General features: G+C 37.3%; 1 protein-coding gene across 1 annotated transcript in view; it reads left to right on the top strand.

Moving 5' to 3' along the window:
- CALCRL (calcitonin receptor like receptor) overlaps window positions 1–22,860 on the top strand; it is a 66,271-nt gene that overhangs the window by 22,727 nt on the left and 20,684 nt on the right. The window contains exons 2-6 of the mRNA XM_082484196.1: window positions 13,676–13,776; window positions 14,811–14,955; window positions 16,485–16,595; window positions 17,508–17,620; window positions 20,725–20,816. Coding sequence (XP_082340322.1) covers window positions 13,726–13,776; window positions 14,811–14,955; window positions 16,485–16,595; window positions 17,508–17,620; window positions 20,725–20,816 — 512 coding nt within the window. The 5' untranslated portion in view covers window positions 13,676–13,725. The remainder of the gene's footprint in view (window positions 1–13,675; window positions 13,777–14,810; window positions 14,956–16,484; window positions 16,596–17,507; window positions 17,621–20,724; window positions 20,817–22,860) is intronic.

The raw sequence follows: 22,860 nt of genomic DNA on the forward strand, positions 1-22,860 counted from the left end.
GGTTCCCTCGCAGGGAATCAGTTGGGTGATGTTGTTTCCGTTGGCTCCGGCAATGTCAAGGCCATTGATGATGACAGTTTTGTACTGTTTTTCCCCATCGCTCGGAAAATCGTCTCTCCCCTCCTCCCACCCCCCTCCCCTCCCCTGCAACCAAATCCCTGCCAAGCAAGCAGCTGTGAACAAAAAAAATTCTCAGCAAGATGAATTTGAAGTTTTGCATGCTCTGTGGAACAGGATACACAAATACAGCGTCGAGAGGGTAACAGTTGAGGGGTGCAAGTCCAGGCTGTCTGAATAAAATGTGTGCGCGTGAAATGGATGAGCCTTTTAAGGCGTCTTATTAAGTTAAAAATGCAGGAAAGAATTGAAAAATGCATGCGAAGGTTATCTTTTCATAGTGACTTTTGGTACCTCAGTCCGAGGTAAGTAATGCCTGAAAGTCTGATGTCCAAGCTTTGCTATTAAAGTCAGTTAGCAAAACTAGTGAATATAAGTACTGCAGTTCCATTTGAGACACTGTCAAACCAATGGCAGGAACTGGTCTGTCGAATTACAAACCCAATTGAATATGTTTTAACTCCATTTTGGTAGTCGTTATCCTTATCAAAACTTCCCATCAAATTCTATGCATTTTGTTTCTGCTTGAGATTTTTTTTTTTTTTTAATGGAGGAGAATGAAATCAGTATGAGAATTCTGTGTTGTGTTTTTTTTTTTTTTTCTCCAGGAAAATAAATGCAGGATGTGAGTGTGCAGAAAATATGGACACCTATATTAAAGCCACCTAATATTTTCCATGCTTGCAGTGGAAATTTTCAGTTGCTTGCAATTTTGACAGGCTTTAACTGAGATTTTCCATTACATGTTTCTGCCTTTATATTATTATTATTTTTATGTTTGGAGGGGAGATAAAGTGCTTAAATGTGTAAATGACACATATATAATATTTTATATATATATATACATATAATAACATTTATATGTAATTTATGACCAGAATAGCTGTGCTTGATTCCCATTCCTCTGCTGTAGCTATAGTGCTTGTAATGTTTCACTACATTTTGTCTGTAATATTTCATCTTCATGCAGTACCTTGTCCAAGTGAGACTCGAGTTTATCAAGGCAGTGATTTTTGTGTCCAATTTGAGTAAGATTTTTTCAATGTTCATAGTTAATATTTTGTTTTGGTTTGCATTCAGGTAAGTCAGGGTGGAATACTGCAAAAGGATATGGAAAAGTCTGTTTGTAATTAAAGGAACACTAATTGGACTTTAGGGACTGTGTGTAAGATACACTAGTCTTTCCCACGGCCACACCCTGAGCATATGATCTTTAACTGAATTCATGGAAACATTCACACTGCTTCCTACAGATTGCAGCTGGCACTGTCTATAAAATCTCTGCTTCACAAAGAGCAGAGGATTTTATGTGATAATGTGCAATGATACATTTCATTCTGTTGCAGTGTTACTATACAGCGATGTGAAACAGATGGAATGCATCGTAAAAAGACTGTAAAATGCAATGCAATTATGCAATAATATCGAAATCTGAGTAATGGTCATTCTCGCTCAGAGGAGGTGCAATAGTGCAGTGCTTGGCCATCAAATATGTGTGTGGCTTACAGATCGCATGCCAGCTAAGTTGTTAGGTGACCCACCAACTGCTTTTGCTATTTTAAAATTTTAACATCTTTCCCACCAGAGTAATCCCTGCAAGTAGAATTTCTCAATGGCACAGAATCACTTTTCCATTAACAGCAGGAAAATATAACAGGATGTCAACTGAAATATAAGGCCAGTTAGATCTGGGCCCATCCAGTTCACCACTCAGTTTTCAGCAGTTGTTAATCTCTGGTATTTCAAAGAAAGAACTAAGACTTTGCAAGAGAGAATTGATGGACGGTCATCGGTGCCTGTTGGGGGATTGTATGTAACACACAAAAAAGTTTGAGACTCTCGCTTTTGTACTGGTGCCAGTTCTTTTGTGTTCTCCGGGGCCACTTTCAAATCAGATTGAGGAATGCGTAGAGCAAATACCGTAAGAGAGGTTAGTGCAGTCATTTGGTAGCAATTCAGAGGAACTCGCTTCTCATTTTGTTAAGCTGATTAGTTAATTGCTATGATCCTGTAATTAATTTTTAAACTGACAGCAACTCCATCAAAATAAGTGTTTCTTCACTCCTGGATGCTTCAGTCTGTGTCAGAGTTGTGCTTATGTCAATATTCCTCTGGGTGTGGTAGGATGTGGATGAAGCTGAAGGAAATTCCCATTTAGAAGACTTTGAGACATTGATGGATGAAATCTTCCTCAATTTATCACCACTAATGTTAACTCAGACGGATGGAAAATGATGTTAATGTAAAATATCATTGGCTGTAGCAATATCTTGGTGCATGTCTTCACCTGATGGAGACGTAGGTAGACAATAGAAAAACCTTTTATCACTTTGCCTACTTTATGGCTACATTAAGATGGTTTCTGCAGCTAGTCTGTGAGGAGAAAGAGAGCAATGTATAAAAAGAAAAGCTCTGGTTATAAATGTAATGACCAAAGCTTTGATATTGTTGTGTTTTTAATCTGTTTTTTGAGTATGTGCATCCATTCTTTTCTGTCATTAGAAGTCATTTTATGAGCCTTTGCTCTTCTTCACTGTACTGAGTATAGAATCATAGAGTCGTAGAATGGTTTAGGTTGGAAAGGACCTTGAAGATCATCTAGTTCAACCTCCCTGCCGTCGAAAGGGACACCTCCCATTAGATCAGGTTGCTCAAAGCCCCATCCAGCCTGGCCTTGAACACCTCCAGGGATGGGGCATCTATAACTTCTCTGGGCAACCTGTCCTGGTGCCTTACCACCCTCAAAGTGAAAAATTTCTTCCTAATATCTATTCTAAATCTACCCTCTTCCAGTTTGAAGCCATTCACCCTTGTCCTAACACTACATGCCCTTGTAAAAAGTCTCTCCCCAGCTCTCCTGTAAGCCCCCTTTAGGTACTGGAAGGCTGCTATAAGGTCTCCCTGGAGCCTTCTCTTTTCCATGCTGAACAACCCCAACTCTTTCAGCCTCTCTTATAGGAGAGACGCTCCAGCCCTCCAATTATCTTGGTGGCCCTCCTCTGGACCTACTCCAACAGGTCCATGTCTTTCCTATGTTGGAGGCTCCAGAGCTGGATGTATAGGCCCTTGGAAGTCAAGTCCTGTGTCTGGGTGGATGTCAAGAAAATGTGCATATACTGGTATGCAGCTAGGAATCATTATTCACCACCGTAGGCTTTAAATATATATATATAGAAGGTAACTTCTTTCCACACTGTTGAGATTAACTTTCACTACTTCTGTTTTTTAACTGTCTTCACAAACTCCTTTATGGCTAGCACACTCTGTGTGAGCCCAATTTAAAACATTTGCTGCTAAAACGCCATTTTAGGAATATAACAGATGAAAAAGCATAGGAAAGATGGGAAATATCTGTAGCTAATTATAAAGCAAAGGAGACAAGCTTCAGACCACTAGAATTCAAAAGGTTGGTTTTGGCTGCTGCTTGTTCTTGGCTTTTGCTACAGGACGGATTAGTAGTTTTGATAATTTAGCACAGTATAACTTGTAATGTCTAATATTCAAAGGGTGAAATGTTCCAGATCTCGGTCTTTTGACTTCTGGCATGTGAAATTTTAAATTCAAGAGGAAATGTTCTGAACTGCGGTGACTTAGGTTGACCTGCTAAAGGCTTTGAAGTAGCTGGTGGTTTATTTTGTTTTGAATAAGTATGCCAAGCTGAATTTTTCTAAAGCTGCCTTAAATTTACCTGAACATTTTTGGAATAGTAAATGCATCAGAAATATCCCATGAGAGAAAATGTTGATATTTTGGCATGAAGTTCCATCTGAAATTTCATTCTCAGCCAGACCAAAATTATTGCTGTGAAAAGAAAACTGCTTTGGGGATATTTTAGTTCCTAGTGTGATGTTTAAAAAAATAAAGAAGAAAAAAGTAAAAGAGAGAAATCCAACACCAAATCAGAAGACCACTGTGCCTCTGACATTTCCATGGAGAGTTTAACTATATTTGGTTCATCAGTTCTGTTCAAGTCATTGACCAATGGTGAACCCAAAGTTAGGACACCGGTTCTGATGCAGTGTCTGCAGCAGCACTGTTTATGCTGGCATAAGCAGTTCCCTTTCCTGGCCACCTGCTCCCTCCCCATCCTGCTCCGAGTCGCTGGTGTGGCATGGTCCACCTAAAAATATAATTATGTATGTATATAAAAGAATATATTTTTATAATATATATAATAATATGTAATAATTTCATGAAAATAATATTTTAAAACTTTATAAAGATTTATTTATAACTGAATGAGAGCATGTTTGTGTATATTTGTGTGTAAATATTCACATTTCTAAATGTGAATCTAGAAGAAACTGATGTAGAACCTGTGAGTTTCATAGAATATGCTTAACTGCCAAACTGGATCGGGGCCAGTGAGAAAAAGCTTGAGTGGTAAGCCCTGAAAAAAACAGAAGTCCTGATGCATTCTGGTTAACCCATTCTCCCATTCCCATTGCTTTCTTCTGACCTTGAGAAAAAAGTCTTTGAACTGTGGAAATACTGTTCTTGTAAAATTAGCATGTGTCAATGAAGAAATAACAAAAAAACTTTTAAAACTCAGCCAGCTGAGAAGATGACTTCATGCTATAAACGTTTTCACAAAGAAACCTTTGGATCTCTTTTGGGTCATTACTCGGTAAACACCATCAAACAGAATCATTTGAATAAAAACACTGTCTGAAAGGGGTACACAGAGCAGCAGTTCACTCTCTGCAGCCTTGAAGAAGCAGTGCCTGGGAAAAGAAAATTTCAGACATCTGAGCAAGGGTTTTTATACAAGTGTTGAGGTCTATTTGATAAATTCGTACTGCCATTGTTTTAATTCAGATCAGTAATTTTGTTTGGAGGTGGAGAAATCTTCTTTGGAGGAATATACCATATTTTTCATATCTATCGTAGAATATCTCTTGTTGGAAGGGACCGATGAGGATCGTAAAGTCCAGCTCCCTGCTCCTTACAGGACTACCTAAAACTAAATCATATGACTAAGAGCATCATCCATATATAATTGTGTCTGGATAACTATATTCCCTTTTGGTTTGCAGGTTACACTGTTGTTATTAGCATCAGCAGGTGCGTGCTGAGAGAGCAAGATGAAAAACATTTTTGTTTTCTCTAAATTGGGCATGTGGTTAGGGTCCTCTCTTCTCTCCCTTAGAGTCATGGCAAAGAAGTCGATGTCCACTCTCAGTTAAGGGCTGCCCCCACACTCTTCAGTGTTTCACGAAGGTCTCTCCTAAAATCTTCAAGAAATTCATTGTTTTTAATATGCATCTGGAATGAAGCAACAGAATTTGGGCTCGGGCAGGAAGATTCAATAGCTCCAGTGACATACTTGCGATGCTTTGCTATACTGTGTAATTGGGTTTGAGGTCACATCAGTAACACATGCCTATGAATTTTGGGGTTTGGCCTGTGAAGTTTTACTGTGTGCGTCTGTGGATGTCTTGCTCTAGTTTCAATTATGGGGTTTTTTTTGTTGAACACATGAGGAATACAGATTGGCAAAGGGTAATGAGGCATTAAACTGTATCTAATAAGAATATGGGAGCCCTGCGACTTTTGCATAGTATAAAATCCATGGAAAAGAGAGAACGTCATGAGCAATGTATTTAAAATAACATGTTGATTGGAACGTCCTTGCCACGGCATAGAAGTTGCTTTGGAGGAAGAAAAAATTCAGGAAAGTTTACTGCATGTTTTTAACTACATTTTAAAATTAATATAGCAGGAAATGAATATGGTAGGGAAAAAGAGAAGTACCAGCACTAAATCATCTTAATCAATCAGCCATTGGAATTTAATCGTTCATTATTCTGTGTTTGATTGTGGCCACACTAGCTTTTTTACAGATAATTTTGTTCAGCAGAGCAGCCTTCTTTCTAAGTTTCTTTGTGCTTGAATGAACGCTACAGAATTTAAATGCCATGGCTTAGAGAACATTGAACTGAACTTGGTGTCTTACGCATAATAACATATGTTGCTGTGTTGATGGATTTTAGATATCAAGGTACCATTTGGGGTAGAGCTATGGGGTAAAAAGGGTTAAGCTTGTAAAGTAAGCATAACAACTGCTTACAGAATGATAGTCTCACTGAAATATCTGGAGGCATTAATAAACATAAACTGTTGGAAATCACAACTGCATCTCTGAGAATAAGCCATGTCTGTCTGTTGGTAAAGATTTGCTTTGCCAGAACCTCAGTTGCCTTCATTTAACAACTGGTTCCTCAAGAGGGAAGCATTTGGGGTGTTATTATCACTGTATGAGACAGTGAAAAAAGTAGCATCATTTAAAAAATGTAAGTAATGGGGGAAATATTATCCTCATTTTTTTTGTATTTTGATAAAATATGTAGAGAAGTGTGTTACCGGGGGCCTGATTTCTGCAGTAAAGGATGTTTTATGTTAGCTGCCAGCTCTTGCTCTCTCATTTCAAGTTAGAAATAAGAAAGTTATACTGTATTGCACAATCAGACTCTGATAGAGATTTCTGTTTAGAAGATAAAATAATCGGTACTTTAGACAGAAAATACTATAACCAAGAAAACACTGGAATTATTTTGGAAGTGTGGAGTATTGTGTCTCTTACTTATTCTAAATAATTTTACTAAATAATAAAAAAAAATTTATTTTTTACATTCATATGATGCACTTATTTGGCACAGTTGGATATCCTGCTGAATTGTAACTATAACGCTAATTGAGTCCTTGCCCATCTTCCACATGCAATGGCAGCGTTTGCTACTGCTGGCTTCGTATGTTCTTAAGTCAATAGAAAGTTCATCGTATTTGAGAAGGAGAGATAGAGCAAGAGCATTCATAATTTATAGGAAAGGTATTGAAAGCATGGGGGCCAAGAGAACACCTATGTAAAAGCAAGGAAAACATAATCTACCTCTTTTGTTAGTGAAAATCCTGTTTTAAAGAGCCAAATTTGGTATGCTGGACAAAGACACAAAAACATCTTAGCTCTGCAGTCTGCCATATGGAGAGGAGTAATATTGCCCAAGAGCAGAAATTGCAGAATCTTCCAGGGGAAGAACCTTGTGGAGGTTTCCTCCTCCAAACCCTCATTTAGAGGGTTTTGTTGTGGCTTTTTTTTTTTTTTTCATGGGTGGTGTGTTTTTTTCTTTCTCTGGTTGGTTTGGTTTTTAACTGGACCTCCACATCTTGTGTTTCTTAGAATAATTTACAATATCATCCAAACCTGTGAACTGAAGTGTTACAAAAAAGTGAGGATTCCCTCCTCCCCAGGAAAAAACTAGCACCACCAGCACTCTATGATAGATTCGTATGATTTTAGGTATTATTAGCACTGGCCAAGAGTGTTGTCAATTACTGCTAGTAATTTCTGTTGGATGCAGGAGAAAAAACTTAGCTGACCGGTAGCCAAAAGCTATTAATGGGAAAAAGTACGCAGAAGTAATTCAATCTGTGTAATCTTATCTACAGATGGTTCTGCAATCTCTGCAAGGCCTCTGGCAAGCAACTAGAGCGATGCAAAAACAAAAACAAACAAAAAAAAATCTGCATGCTAATAGAATAAAAGATGTGAAACATCTTTGTGGACTAGACCTAATTTTCTACTTGCAATGAGCCTGAGACCTTGAGACACGCATAGCATGTGGCCCAAGAAATAAACAGCGAGTACTTCGTCGTACTGAGCTGAACTACCACCTAGTGCGTGGTGACGTTGTTACAGTAGAACAGTAAAACAGAGGTATGCCACTCTGTGTGTTCTTCATTTATTTTGATCCTCAAGAAGTGAGTAAACGCCATTGTGCCACAACTGCTCCCGAGAAAAAACTCCTGGAAATAAAGGCAGAAGAAACAAGGATCCTTTCGATGCGGCGTTTTTCTTATGATGTCTCCACGCGTGTGAGCAATGCTGTGGGTTCAGAGAATGAGATGTCTAAACAAACTCAGCTTGTTTATAAACTTTGGGTTTATTTCCTATGGTACTTTTCACATTGGTTATACGAATATTGCAAATCGTTTCCGAGTTACTGATTCACTTGTGGAGGTCTTCACGTGCCCTATAAGTCTTTGTTCTGCAGTTCAAGAAGGGATCTCCGTTTATCCCTTTGTAAGCCACTGCGTTTCTTAGGCGAGCTCTTTGCAGTGTTCTGTCTCTATGATGCTACCAGTTGGTGGTACACACAACAATTCACGATAGTACTCCTAATAAGTTCAAAATAGTCATAGGAGCATTTTATTTTTTTTTTTAGTTTTGTTGTGCCCCATCGGATTTGAAGAGAGGAAGTCACACTGGGGGTTTGAAAGAATAACTGCAGTGAGGATAGGAATGCTTTCTTACAGCAGTTCCACTAGCATCACAATTGAGTTGTAGCAGTGTTTTAAACCAGTGTAGTAAGTTAGATTTTGTTTATTGGAAAATCCAGCAACATATGGATCTGACATATTCGGGTACTGTAGTAGTTCATTCAAGTGTTTACAAATGAAAGGGAATACATTTGAAAAAAACCAAACAAACAAAAAAAAAAAAAACAAAAAAAAACCCCACCAAGCCCTGCCACTAACTGAACGAAGAGAATAGTGCAATGAAATCCATTGAAAACTGTGAGGAGTTTACGCTTCTGTACTGAAAAAATTGCCTCATGATGGATCAAACTCTTTTGATCTCCTGTCTCATGTGTTTTAGGGGTCTGCAGCTGCTGATGCCTGGGCAGCGAGTAGGGAATTCTAGCGTTGTGAAATTATGCTACCCAGAGTTCATTAGATCTGTTCCATAGCTATTATTTTTGAGCCTTCTTAATCCCATCGTTATTAGGAGGATGGAGTAATTCCCACACATACAGCTGTGGGCTGCTGTGTGATACCGTCAGAGGAGATCGGACTAAACCCCAGCAGAAGTGGTTCCCGCAGAAACGAGGGCATTTCACCTGATGGGGGTGATTTCCAAATTGCCCTACATTGTTCTCTAAGAGAAGCGTGGAGATTTTGTAGTCCACTTTCAGGACTAAATGAATCTGGTGTGTATTAATTTTTGGCTGGTACTGCCCACCTGCAAAGCCCTTTTAGGTAGATGATGGGCAGAATTATTTCCCACAAAGTTTACTTGAGGAGAGGTCTAAGTGGATCTGTAGTTCCATTTTAAACTACTGTGTTGATTTTTGTTTTTTTGTGGTGTTTTGTTTTGTTTTGTTTTTTCCTAACAGTCTACTACATAAATTCAAATTCGGGACACTAGAAAAGGGTTTGGCATTTTCCAGCTTGTATTTTTGGCTGTATCTTGGGCTGAAACAACCAAACATTGCCTGGGGTTTAAACGCTTTGAGGCGTATGCCTCCCTCTAAAAAGAACCAGAAATAACAAAATAGCGTGTATAGCTATTTTTGAGAGATATCGCAACAAAACAAAACCATGGAGTGTTAGAACAAAAGCAAGAGGGTTTATTTTTTGTCAAAAATACAGCCTGTCTGACTCCCAGTTTCAGTCAGAGAAGAAGGATATCCATCTATATTTACACATGTTCAACTTATTGTTGCAAGATTATAGCACATTGCAAGATAAGTAATATATACTGAAAATGTTTTGGGGTTTTGTGGTGTTTTTTTTTTTTTTTCTTTTCTTGGGCAAATCAAAGATTACCAATAAGTGAAAAATGTTTGTGTATGAATGTACACACAATGACATAAGTAGACTCTCCCTCCTATCACATTCCTACAGAGTTGCATTCTGACTTAAAGTCAAACTTAAAGGCAACTGCTTAAGGTAGAAGCTGCCTGTGGTTTTTCTTTTGTACTAAATGTGGTCAGCTGACTGAAGTTCAAAAAATTATTTTTCTTGCTGACTACTTTTTTTAACCCCCATTGAAATGGGAAGTGTCTGGAGCTCAGCAAAGTTGACGTTTATTCTTAGGAGGATGGGAAAAGATTAAAAGTAGAATGAGCTGATTAGGCAGGATGGCTCTGTAGAGAAAGCAGGAGGAAGAGAAATGTGAACATCTGTTAAAGCCATACCAGTGATTATTTTGGCTAAGTTCAGCTTGCAGTTCCTTTTGAATTCCTCCTTCTTCAGTAGATGTCACTGCTATCAGTGACAAACATGATATAGGCCTTTGGAGTATCATCAGTTTGGGTAATGAAGTATTTAATAAAGAAGAAAAACGGGCAGTTCATTTTTGGTTTGTTTTTTTTTTTTTTTTTTTTTTTTCAGTTAACCCAGTGTTCAGTATAGCATGCACTAAAAATAAAAACGAGATTTTGAAGATCTGATTTGCTATTGCAACTCCCCGTTCTCTTCCCACGGATATTCCCTTTTACTGGGAAAATACTTAAGACGGAATTGCCGGTTGTAGTGTTGTGTCCACTGACTTACAGTTTCATTCAATACCTGTCATGTAAATCACAGTCCTGCTGGCTTTGCTGTCACAGAGTGGAGTCAGGGGATTCCGTCTAAGCTTCCACCATCTTTTCCCTTAAGCTAACGTGTAATACACTCAAATCAATCTCAGTCCAATACAGTTGTCCTCTCGGCCCCACAGTAGAATTGTCAAAGATGTTTAATAGCAGAAGAACAACTCGGGAATTATTATTATTTAAAGAAACCTAAGAATGGGTCTCCCTTACTATTAATTTATTTTCTTTGTGCACCTAATACCTGCCAGTTCTGAGAGGGAGAGAACATTCTGAGAATTGTATTTGGTTTGTATCTCATCAGAAGAGATGATTAATAAAAGCAGCCTGACTTTCTCAGCAGTGCTGGCTGGCTGCCTCAATCAATGGACTACGTTGCTGTCCATTCTTAAGAAAGATTTTACTATTCTTGTGAAAGTTCTTGTCCAAATTAACTGGAATTAATGTTGAGTGAATGAATTAATGTAGTAATGATAGAAGGGCTTTGCTGAAGTCCAAATAGGCATCTGAATGACCTTCATCCTGCATTTTGTAATTACGTTCAAAAATAGTGTTGTTTATAAAAAAGGTTTTTTTCTATATATATATATATTTTTTTTTTTTTTGCAGTTAGCAACTGTGAGAAATGAGTGGAAAGCATAGAGCAAATCATAGACTTGACTTAATCTTTTATCTCCTGGGAAGAATTAATAATTTAGCACTGGATACTGGAATAGTTGATAGGAAATGTCTACACAACCACTAGATATGAAAACATTTGGACCATTAAAGGAACTGAGCTAAGGGGTAGCTTTTGATATTGTGAAACAGAAATAACCATGGACTGTGAATTAAAGCAGGTAAATTCTGCCTTTGTTTATATGACATTGTATCTTTTAGATAAATAAAAATAAGCAAGGCTAAGTGGGGGCGATATTTGAATATGCATTTTACATTTACCATCCAACATTTGTTGTAGCAAAAAAATCTTTGGAGCTATTACAGAGAAAAATATTTTGAACTCTTGTATACATGTATAGAAAAACATACACTAAATTATGGTTGCTGTGTTCTACTTGATTGGTCTCTTTGCTTGTCCTGTGCACATCATTTATGGCTTTTAACCCTATGCAGATGCATTTTGGCATACTTTGGAGAGAGAAGATTACTAAATTACTTTACAAGCGAGTAGTTAATTAGGAGGCCCGTAGTTTTTTTCCCCCTCATAGGTAAACAGGCACGACTATAAATGACTGAAGACTTGTAATAGGTTGGAATTAATCTCCCTTGCCCCCAGTGATGCAGAATTAAAATCATATTGTGTCTTTGCTAATTTAGGTATCTCCATTTATATTTAGTTTTCAGTCAATCTTTAGTCACTACAGATAGATATTTAAATTTTTCTTTAGTTAACAGGTAGTGATTTTTACAATTATCTGTTCACTGTAGTTCTCATCACACATGGATTTTCCAGAGAAGTATTAGCTCAAACAGAATATATTTCATGTATGCTAATTGATCTTCCTGTTAGCGTTCTAAGAGCTTTCAGAACAGCATACTTGAATTTCGGTGTCTCACTGAATTACCTGTGCAATTTCCAGTAATCAGAGGATTGCATGCCAACGGTAAAAATAGAGGGAGGATTACTGGTACAGTTTTAGTCTGAGTTAAACATGCACAACAGTAACTGATTTTACAACACATTTCTTGTATTTGCATCAAGCTATACAATAAATAGCAGTGACATCATATTTTGTATTCAGGATATCCTACAAAATGTTGTTCATTGTATTACAGTTGTGTTAAGAGGACCCAGTCTCAGTGTCAAAGCAGAGAATAAGTAGATATATAATGCTTGGGTTTTGTGAATGGCAGGGTGTTTCTTTTTTTTTAAAAGATGGGCTTTTTCTAAAATTATCTCTGCCGGCCAATGTACTATCAGTTGTTTGTCATCCACCAGTCTCTTGTAGGATGTGACTGCTGGATAAGAAAAACTTCCAAAGACAAGAGCAAGCGTGATCCAAGAGAGAACGAGGCTTGGGTCAGGAGGGCTTCCAGTAGCCCTCTTGAGTCGGTAGCAGTGGGATTTTTGAGCTAGGTATGGGAGGGACTTTTGGGGTGGGTGAGTTTTCTATCTTAAGTGGCAGTGTATTATTTCTAGTGAATTAATCTGTACAAGGGAGCTTAACTCACTCAAACGTGGTGCCTTTTTTTTTGGCTGATAATATCTTCATTAATGCTGGTAGAGCGAGATACTTAGATTTTGAAAGGTTTAGTTGCAATAACAATCTAAATGTGGAGAAGTCTCTTGCTACCATGCAAGCAGAAGAGAAGCTCTTATCTCAGTTCCAGGCTCAGCTTTGTGGTCTTCTCAGGATACTTCAGGACATGGTGAAATATTGCATGCGAAATCTCTTACACATTTCCCTCCTTTTGAAGGAGTCATCAGAGCAGAATTATGCTTAATAGGTAGTCTAGTTGCTTAATAAATAATTTTGTATATTGTATGTTTTAGGTGCGTTTTACACTTCAAGAATCAATTGCAAGACTGGTCTGCACTGTAAAACAATTATAGCTGTTTTGGATAGTTCTTTTTTCTTCAAACTACAGATGCAGTAACTAGTTTACAGCTACTGCAGATACAGAAACTAGTTTGCAGCTCACAATTAAGTCTTGCATTGCCATTGTCATCCTTGCAAAGTTGTAACTTCAAGGTAAAGCAGCTACTTGCTAGATCAGTTCTTCCAAAAAGGGCAAAATCAAAAACCAGCCGGTGGGAAGAGAATAGGAAATAATTGTGTGTGTGTGTGTGTTTGTGAAAGTCAGAGTCTACTTTAGGGTACACTGAACTGCAGTTTGCTGTCATTGCTCAAAGGCAGAGATGTCAAGGAGCCAACTCGTATCTCAGGGCTAATTACTACATATCTGTTAGAGCTGACGCCCGACTGAGACAAACTGAGAACTGGTGTTAGTTGAGGCAAGGAGGCAGCAGTGCAGGAAAATCCCTGCTGCTGGAATTCACTGCTGATGACTTGAAAGCATTTTTTTTTCACATCATATTGTCCATCTACGTGTATGTCACATTGCATCCCTACTTGTGAATAAAAAGTGATTTGTTTTAATTCAGAAAGAAAACATTAAGTCCTCTATCCGTTTTGGCTTTCATCAATTGCTAAATTTCTTCCTATTTTTTTTTTTCATTGCAGTTTGAGTTCGTTCAACTACCATATAAAATTCACTGCACCAGATACAAAAAATGACAAAAATCTGGATCACATTTTTGCTGTTCTTCTTATCCGTTACTATGGTGAGTCTCATAATTTTTTTAAATCACTTCCAGTTTTCACAAGTATGTACAGAATACCATATAAATTATTAATACAGAAATGCAGAAGCAGCTAACCTTGTGTTCAAATGTAGTTTCTGCACAGCAGGATCTTTATCTACCTTCTGCTCTCCTTTTAATTCCTGTGGTAAAGGAACAGAAATAGTATTTACCTCTGCTGAACCCAGCATAGCCCTCGCTAGCAGAGAACTTTACGGTAACAGTTGACAAGTGACGTATAAGCAGTACTATGCAGACCCCAGGAAGAGTGGAGGATACATTTAACTCGGATTCAGAGGACATCCTCAGAACTTTAATTTCACCCCTTGTATGACAGTGGTACAGTATTTCAGTCAGCAGCTTTGTTTTTCCATGAAGTTTAGTAGCTTCCCATAAAATATTTAACTACTTTTAGAAATGCACTTTAAAGGTTCAGGTTTTGATCAAGATCCACTTTCTTAAGTTGTTTTTTTTTTTAAATTATTTTTAATAACTATAAAAGTGGATGTCATATCTTTTGAATACTTTTTTGTATTCTGAGGGTTGAATTTATGGTTCATGAGACTGTAGAGCAACCAAATAGCTCTAAAGAAGCCAAAAAGCTTCAGTGCATACAATATATGGAAAATCTTTTCATAAAGGATCATTTCAGGCCTGATTCAAATGCCTTTTAGATTAATATAACTTTGACATATTTTACTGGATTTTGCAAAAGCTGTTTATATGCTTTTGATTGTCTCAGTGCTTTCTATGCATTTTTCCATTATCACTTACAAATCTTGCAGATTGCTACTCCCCCATGCTCATTCAGGAGATATTTGTCAAGATTCAGTAGTAAGAAGAATTGCTAAATTAACCAGAAAAACACAAAATCATCCTGTCAGTAATAAGATTTGAAGATAATTTTCCTTCAATAAAATAATATTTTAAATATAATGTTTAAAAAGATTGAAGTTAAGAAGTTTATATTGGAGTCTGTACGTGACTTGCTAAATAAAAAGTCTTTTTCCTCTTAGTTTGTTGCCACTGCTATACCATCTGAAGGGCATCAGAATATGACGGAGGACTTCACTCAACTGAGTGTTACACGGAATAAAATCATGACAGCACAGTATGAATGCTACCAGAAAATCATGCAAGATCCTATTCATAGGAAAGAAGGTAAAGATTATTTTCTTATAAAGTTTTACAAAGGCAAATGGTCAACAGATATAATTACAGTAGTTCAGGATCCTTCAGCTATATTCATTTCTTCTCTTGGCAGCAATAATTTTTCAGGCTGTAGCTGTATTTGTACAGCTTTTCAGAAATGTCACTTTGGGATTCATGAAGATAAAGTAATATGTTATATTACCTGCCCATAGCACCACTTCTTACATGACACAAAGCTTTTATTTCTGATGAGATAAGAAAATATCCATTTAAATAGATACCCAGATTAACAAATGATGACTGATTAATCTTACCACTTTATTTCATTTCATGCTCTTATAATACCTCTGTCTCCCTGGTCACATCTGACTTTAAAAATTGAAAGAATCTTGATACACACCACTTCCCTGCTCTGGGGGTTGTGTTAGTGTTATTAATACCTTTTCTGATAACTTATTCAGAGCTAACCTCAGTACCTCTACCTGTTGCTGGGTTCACTTTTTCTGACTTTATAACTTCTGGAAGCAGTGAATGGCTTGTGAGGCAAAGAGAAGTAATTGCATTCTTTTACAATGAGTTTTTTTTTCTCTTCTGCAATGATTCTTTGGAAGAATTAAATGCCTGGAGGTCAGACATGGATATAAGTATGACAGTTTAAGCTTATGTCCAGCCTGGGGCATCACAGCTTCAGAAGGACAACTTGGAAAATGAATTGGAAATCAGATGAGAAGCAGAGCAATTACATGATGTTTGAAGAGTGCAGCCTTTGAGCTGGGGGTGGGGGTGGATGGCACAACACATGACATTATTAAGTCTTAAAAAGAAAACTGGCGGAAGTTACTAAAAACATCTTCAAATTTCTAGAGGGGGTCAGTCATTCTGCGTGCCTTTTGGGAAGGGATTTGTTTATAATACCCCAGCTCATTCCTAAGGGAGGTTTACTTTAGATGTTAAAATTTGTGTGAGCGCAATGAGGCTTGAAACAGGCTCTTGAGGGACACTGTGGATGCCCTGTCCCTGAAGCACTTGGAGAAGTGTCCGTCCACGGTGACTGCCGCAGGCTCACCACAGAGGAGCTGTGGCTGCCTCCCAGCCAGCACTTCCGATGGGATACCACTGCGTTCTCAGTGGATTAGTAAACATATGTATAAGCTTGGTATGCGCCCAAAATATAAATAAACTCTGTAAAATGGTCTTTGCAAGCCTAAGGGCTCCTTGGTAATGTGTATTGTTTGGTCAGAATTGATTTCGTTTGTTTTGCCTCCCATGCTCTAGATTTGAGGTTTGTAAATTGTACACATAGATCGTTTCAAGGTGAATGATGATGCATTTTAAAATCTGTTCAAAGAAATATATAGGGAACTATTTCTATTAAGTGGCATTTAAATAAACGATTGCTAAGTCTTAGGTTTCTATTTTCTTTTTTTCTCGTTGCTGCAAGTAAGAAACTTATCTTATGCAGTCTTACATCTTACTTTTGAAAGACTATTATGAAATAAAGGTTGTTATTTTATAATCAGTTCTCTACTCGTTTCCAGGTCCTTACTGTAACAGGACGTGGGATGGCTGGTTGTGTTGGAGTGATGTTGCTGCTGGAACTGTGTCAGTACAGCGTTGTCCTGACTACTTTCAGGATTTCAACCCGTCAGGTAAGTGTGCACAGGCTTCTACAGCAACATATTTCTTCATAAAATGAAGCTTTGGGTGCTTGATGCCTCCTGTTTTTGCCACTGAAGTCACTAATGCTCCAGAATTTCAGGAACTCCAAACCCGTTACTAGTGTTTTCCCTTTATCACATAGAAAACTGACAAGTTACTTATTTTCTTTTCTGAAATATGTCCTTGAGGGATTCTGTGGATTAGGAAATAGAAATTGAAGTTAGATCACGTGAGATGATGAGATACGACTTACTCTTTTACCTTAATTTAGCAGTTGAAGTCCACAAGAATTTCTCCCACAAGTGAACGTGAGCATGTGGAAACCCTCACAGACTTCCACTCTTGTCTCTTTCTGCTGCATTGGGTATTTCCCTGGGACCTTTCACGCCTCTTTGCGTTTGACGATAGAAATCATTATGTGGTCCCAGAAATTTTCCAGTTTGGCTCTTGAGCAGCTTCTCTGTTGACGTTTTCCTGCCTGTCCGATCCTAATTTACAGTGGTAGGATGTCAGACTTCGGTTTAGACCTTGGATGTTAAATGAACCGTTTCAATATTGCTGTCACTTCATCTGGTAGTTCTCTAACGGTTAGTTTGATATATTTTGATATTTAGTGGACTGGAGGAGGGAAATCTATTTGTTTTCTTAAGAAAAACACATTATCGGTTGCCCTTGCCAAGAAAAAGCAATGGCCTCTAGTTTCTCAGAATTCATAGTAACAAGCAGAGTCTCTCTAGTCATATTAATAAAGCTGTCACTTGTTTCCCAATCATTCTTCATTAAATAGTGGGCATCAGGAAGTAGGACTTCGGTGCTGACTGTTGTGGTTTTCTTTTGGTTTTGTTTTTTGTTTTTCTTTCATTTTTCTTTTTTGTTTTTCTTGTTATCTGCTTCGACTTTAGAAAAAGTTACGAAGATCTGTGATCCAAGTGGGAATTGGTTTAGACACCCAGAAAGCAACAGGACGTGGACAAATTACACCCAGTGTAATATCTATACGCATGAAAAAGTGAAGGTAGGAAAGGAACGAATGCGTGTTACCCGTGTCAAGAAACTGATCTGAAAAACTTCACGAGTTTCAAAACTTGAGTGGCAGCAGAGTTGATGCAACATCAAAGTGCAGAAGGAAGAAAGCATGTTGAATAAAAAGGAGGAATTGTACGAAAGAGACTCAAAAAAAACCCTACCCACCTGCGATGTCTTTTACAGATGAATAATACGATTGTATTTTTGTTTATGGGTATTTTAAATGTGTGGGTACTAGTACTTGTCTAGGTCATCCACAGTCATCTACTGATAAGCGAAGTGTATACTTTGTAAGAGCAGATCTTTACATTTTGCTCTGTAGTTTTGAAGTAGGGTCCAAGTTCATCAGAACTGCAGGAGGTTTGCACGTCTCTGCAAGATGTGCTGAGGGCGTGGGTTTATCCAATTAACTCATAGTTGACAGATTTTCAGCAGGTGCACGACCAAAGATTTACTTGGGATTAATACACCTTCAAGGCAGCTTTAAGTAGCGCTTGGATGTTTTGGGTTTAGGATTTTTTCCCCAGTGTGAAAAGCAGAACTAATCTTTTCTTTTTTACAAACGTGAATCCACAGTTGAGTGGATTCACCACAGGATCTTTGGAGGTCAAAGGGAAGCAGATGATGAGAAGTGTTAGGGTTTGATGTCCCCTGTGATCCTTCTCCTGTGTATGTCTTGTGTCTGGGCTCCCAAGTGCCTTTTTTTTTTTTTTTTTTTTTTTTTTTCAGTTTTTGAGAGATTAAGCTGCTTACATGAATGAAAAACCTATAGTTCGAGTTTATTTAAGTGAAATCTTGCAGGCATCCAAAATTGTCTCAGGCCAGACAGCAAAATGCTTTGAGAGAGTTGTTTTATATGCATCAAAGGTAGATTCTGTGCACACACATACCCATGTGGGTATATGTATAGATGGTATTTTTATAGACTTCAGTTTATCTTGAAGATGCCCATCCATTGACAGATTTAGAAAAATAAAATTAAATAAAAAATATTGTAAACCTCCAGATGCCCTCTTTCTGAAATATTCTGTGGTATGTGGGGATATAATGGGCAAAATTGCATATTTTGCCCCCCTCCGCCCCCACCCACTAATATTCTTCATGTTTATGAAACGTGAAACATTCAGTGATGGGAAGAAGTAACGAATTGAAACTAGGAATATAAAACAGAGGTCAGGATAGACTGGAAATTAATTTGGACCTCATGGAAAAGAGATCAATAATAGCAGATTGTGTCAAGAATACTAACATCTAGTAGAGGTCCTAACTGCCTGCGTCATTGCTGCCACGAGTGCTTTAGGGTATTTACCTAGAAACCATATCGAGAAAAGGTGGTAATAGACGATAATGAGGGACTTTTGTATTGCTTTTTCTCAAATCATGAGACATTGAATAGGCTAATGGCAGTTTAATTGTACTAGCAGAGGTGCTATAATTCATCGATTCTAGCTAATATTTGGCTGGAAACTGGGATAATGTTATTCAGGCAGGAGCAGATCCATGCAGGTCCTTCTTTATGAATAATGAGCTAGTTTCCCTCAGGCTGTTTTGCCAGGATATTTCAACCCTGTCATGCATCAGAAGCTATTGTTGAAACAGAATAATAGCCCCGAAGAAAGCCTTACTGCTTGCTACAGTTCTATGTGTTGTGATATTAAACGACGTTATCTTTCCACTTTACTCAGAAGGCGGGTTAGATAACGCACAATGAATGTGATTGTTGTCCATTATTGAATTTTTATCGTTATTGCCCTCATCAGCAGTCCATGCTGTACCACTGTTTCGTGCCAGTTCTAAATTGTGCCGGAATCTTCTAAATCCTTAACACACACCTTTGCCTAAATTGGTCACTGGATGAGGTGGTGATACGGGATATGGGCCTGTCACAGAAAGGCTGTCGTTATGTATACGTAGCCAAGCTTTAGCGCTTCAGGGTAATCCTTGTTTTTTATTACTTCCAAATTTTTATGAAAGTTTCACATAAACCTATTGCTTTACTTTTTTTTTTTTTTAAATAAGTTATCTAATTTTTAAAATTAATGATAATTTGAAAAATTCTAGCATGTACAAAGGGTACTCGTCTCGTTTTACAGCCATCTTAAAGCTTTACCTGGAATCTTTTTATATTATTTCAAAAGTCAATATATGTAGCAAGCTGCAGTTAGTCAATCTTAAATTGGAATAATAATTTCAGAGGATCCATAGAGTTTGGAGTACACGAGCATTTGTATGTATGCTCTAACTCTTCCTACAGAATCCAGATAGTTGTGCTTTATTGTGATAGTATAAGGCTCAACCTGAGTATCTTAATTTCTTTGTGTGCAAAATGAGAATCTTACATGTAATACAACAAGTGAATTTTTTTTTCCATGACTGAAAGGAGGGCTTTGTTACTAGTGGAATTGAATATGTTTATTAATTCAAAGAATTAATTAATAATGTATATATTCCAAAAATTAATTTACAAGTTCCTCATTTTTACCTTTTGTATCTACCCAGCTTTTCATAAATAACCCTACAGCCAAAGTATAGAATTAACAAGGCTGTTTAGTCTTCCCTATTTTTGAGTTATTGTTCATTTTTTTTCACACCCTTCCTTAAATGCCAAATGAAAATTAAATTTCCAATATCATAATCACAGATTGCTTTCAAGGAAGTATCTTTAAATGGTAAGAAAAAAACCCCTGTGAGGAAAAAATACATAAATTCATATAGGAAGCACATGTTTTACTTTAGAGTTGTGTTAATAGATGAATCAAGACAGGAATACGCCCTGTGCAGTAGCATAAATAGCCAAATTTATGTAAATACTCAGAAAAAAACACAGCAGTATATATTAGAAACCTAATGTTTTAACTGATAAGAAGTTCTAGCGATGATTTCAATGAATCTGTTGCGTGTCCTACAGAAAGAGATTTTAGTAAGGTGTTGATTTGTAGGATTCTAAACTAGAATCATCTTTATCTTGTAATGTTTTTATTTTCTCACTCCAATTATAGTCATTTTATATGCAGCAGAGATGTATAAGTTCGTGTTTTATCAACAATAGTTGTGTATGCATCACAGGTGCTTGGTTTTGTTTTTGTATTGCAGACTGCTCTGAATTTGTATTACTTGGCCATCATCGGACACGGTCTCTCAATTGCATCACTTCTGATTTCTCTTGGCATATTCTTTTATTTTAAGTAAGTATATTTAAATCCTTTACCAAATATCAGTGGTTGTGGCAATGCTAGTTTCAATGCTTTGAAACGCCAGCCGTCCCAATGAAATTAGGTGGTGAAAGAAGGTGAAGAAAGTCAGTATATATGTTTGGCATTGAACGTTATATTGTAATAAAATTTTAGGTTTGTTTCCTCAGAAACCTAAAATCCCAAATCTGCAAACCAAAAACTGTAAAATATATTGAAAATAGGAAATGGGAAAATGGGAAATTTTTTGTTTGTTTGTTTTGGGTTTGCGGTGTATTGGTTTGGTTTGGTTTTTTAATAATGAGTTACAGTTTGGATGTGCCAAGCATCAGCCAAACTAAAGAGCAAATGGAAACCAAATCACTGATGATGTATGATAGGTACAGTAACATTCCAAAGTAGGTAGCCACCAAATATGATAAACTGTAAAGAAAGTAAGGCTAAGAGCTACAGTAGGAGTGGGAATAATAAAAATAATCCTGTTTTTTTTTATTTACCGTATTTTTTTCTATGATGGTTGTGTCATGTACACTAACAGATGTTTATATTACCTTCTCGTAAGAAAGTTTGAGCAGTGTATCACCACTGTCACAACTTGTCATATAATGCACAGGTCTTTTAAAATTAGTTTACTTATTCACTTTTGTGAACTTTTCTTTCCTGTGAAAGACTTTTTTTTTTTTTTTTTTTTTTTTTGGAAGTTGCTGAGGCTTAGTAGAAAGGTGAAACCAGGAGTGTTGCCACGTGAGCAGAGCTGAGAGAGACAAGTTGTCATCTCCGCCAAATGCTGCACTGCATAGTGTAGGCTTTCCTTGGTACCAGGCACTAGTTGAATCATTTCTGCAGTGTTATTCATTGGATAATATAGATCTGCTCTACTCTCTTACCCGTTTCTTACCACTATACTCTACTGTCTCACTCCATCTTTTATTTTTTCATAACACAGAAATATGAGTAGCACATACAGCAGCGACCGGGGGTTTAGCTCGGATTTTGCTTTTCTCATGCTCTGGACTTTGATTAGGTAGGAGTAGCAGATATCTGATAAAAAAATTATCCTCCTTAGTCACATCTGGCTGAGTACGGTGTTTCCAATTTAGACACGCGTTATTTCCCTGGGTTCTGGGGAACATATCCACAAATCCCCAACAAATCAGTTTTTCAACTTTGTAGCCCCTCTTTGTGAAATCCAATATTCAAGATGACTTTTCATCTTCTTCTGACTTCTTTTCATGAGGACAAACCAAAACACTTGTGGTTTATTAATCAATTTATTTGCATATGACCTGTAAATACAATGCTTATCATTTCCGGGTTCACTTTCCCTCCACAAAATCGATATGAGAAATGGCTCCGAATCCTTATAAGAAGCTTGATTCTGCCAAAAAAAGGGCTACACTGTTGCTATAAATGTCACAAAAAGTTTAACAGACTACTTACCTAATGTGACAGGAAAAACGCTGTGACATAGACTTCTCAGGAGAAAAGAAAAATATTTGGAATCGAATATGATTTTTAAAGTTCAGAAACAGTAAAGCATGATTTTTCTATCCTGTAATATAAAAAGAAAGCCAATTCCATCTTGGCTTGTGGCACTTACTGCAAAAGCAGGTGATCTGCTTTGCTACCATTACAATTATATCATGTTTCTCTGACCCTCCAGGGATTCTTCTCCCTCTGGTAGGAGCATCATCTCCCCTCAGAGAACCACATGGAGTTAATCCGGACCCACAAACCACAATTTCTAGACTGTGGTTATGCTGGGATATAAAAGGAAATGACAAAATTTAAAGGAAGCTAAAGAAAGTCCTCTACAAGCTGTTCTCTCGGGATGTACAGTTCCTCTAAAGTATTTTTAGTACCAGAGGGGTATTTAAGGATCTAGATTAATACCAGGATGTATTATGTATCGGCTGAAGCTTGTATAATTATTCATAGCTTTAACAGGTGGACTTTTTTTTTTTTTTTTGCTATTGTGTGGGGCGCCTTTGAATTTGTCATGTTTCCAAAGAATTTATTCTGTTAATCAATTGATAGT

Source organism: Vanellus vanellus, assembly GCF_965231255.1.
Source record: "Vanellus vanellus genome assembly, chromosome: 5".
Taxonomy (NCBI): Eukaryota; Metazoa; Chordata; class Aves; order Charadriiformes; family Charadriidae; genus Vanellus; species Vanellus vanellus.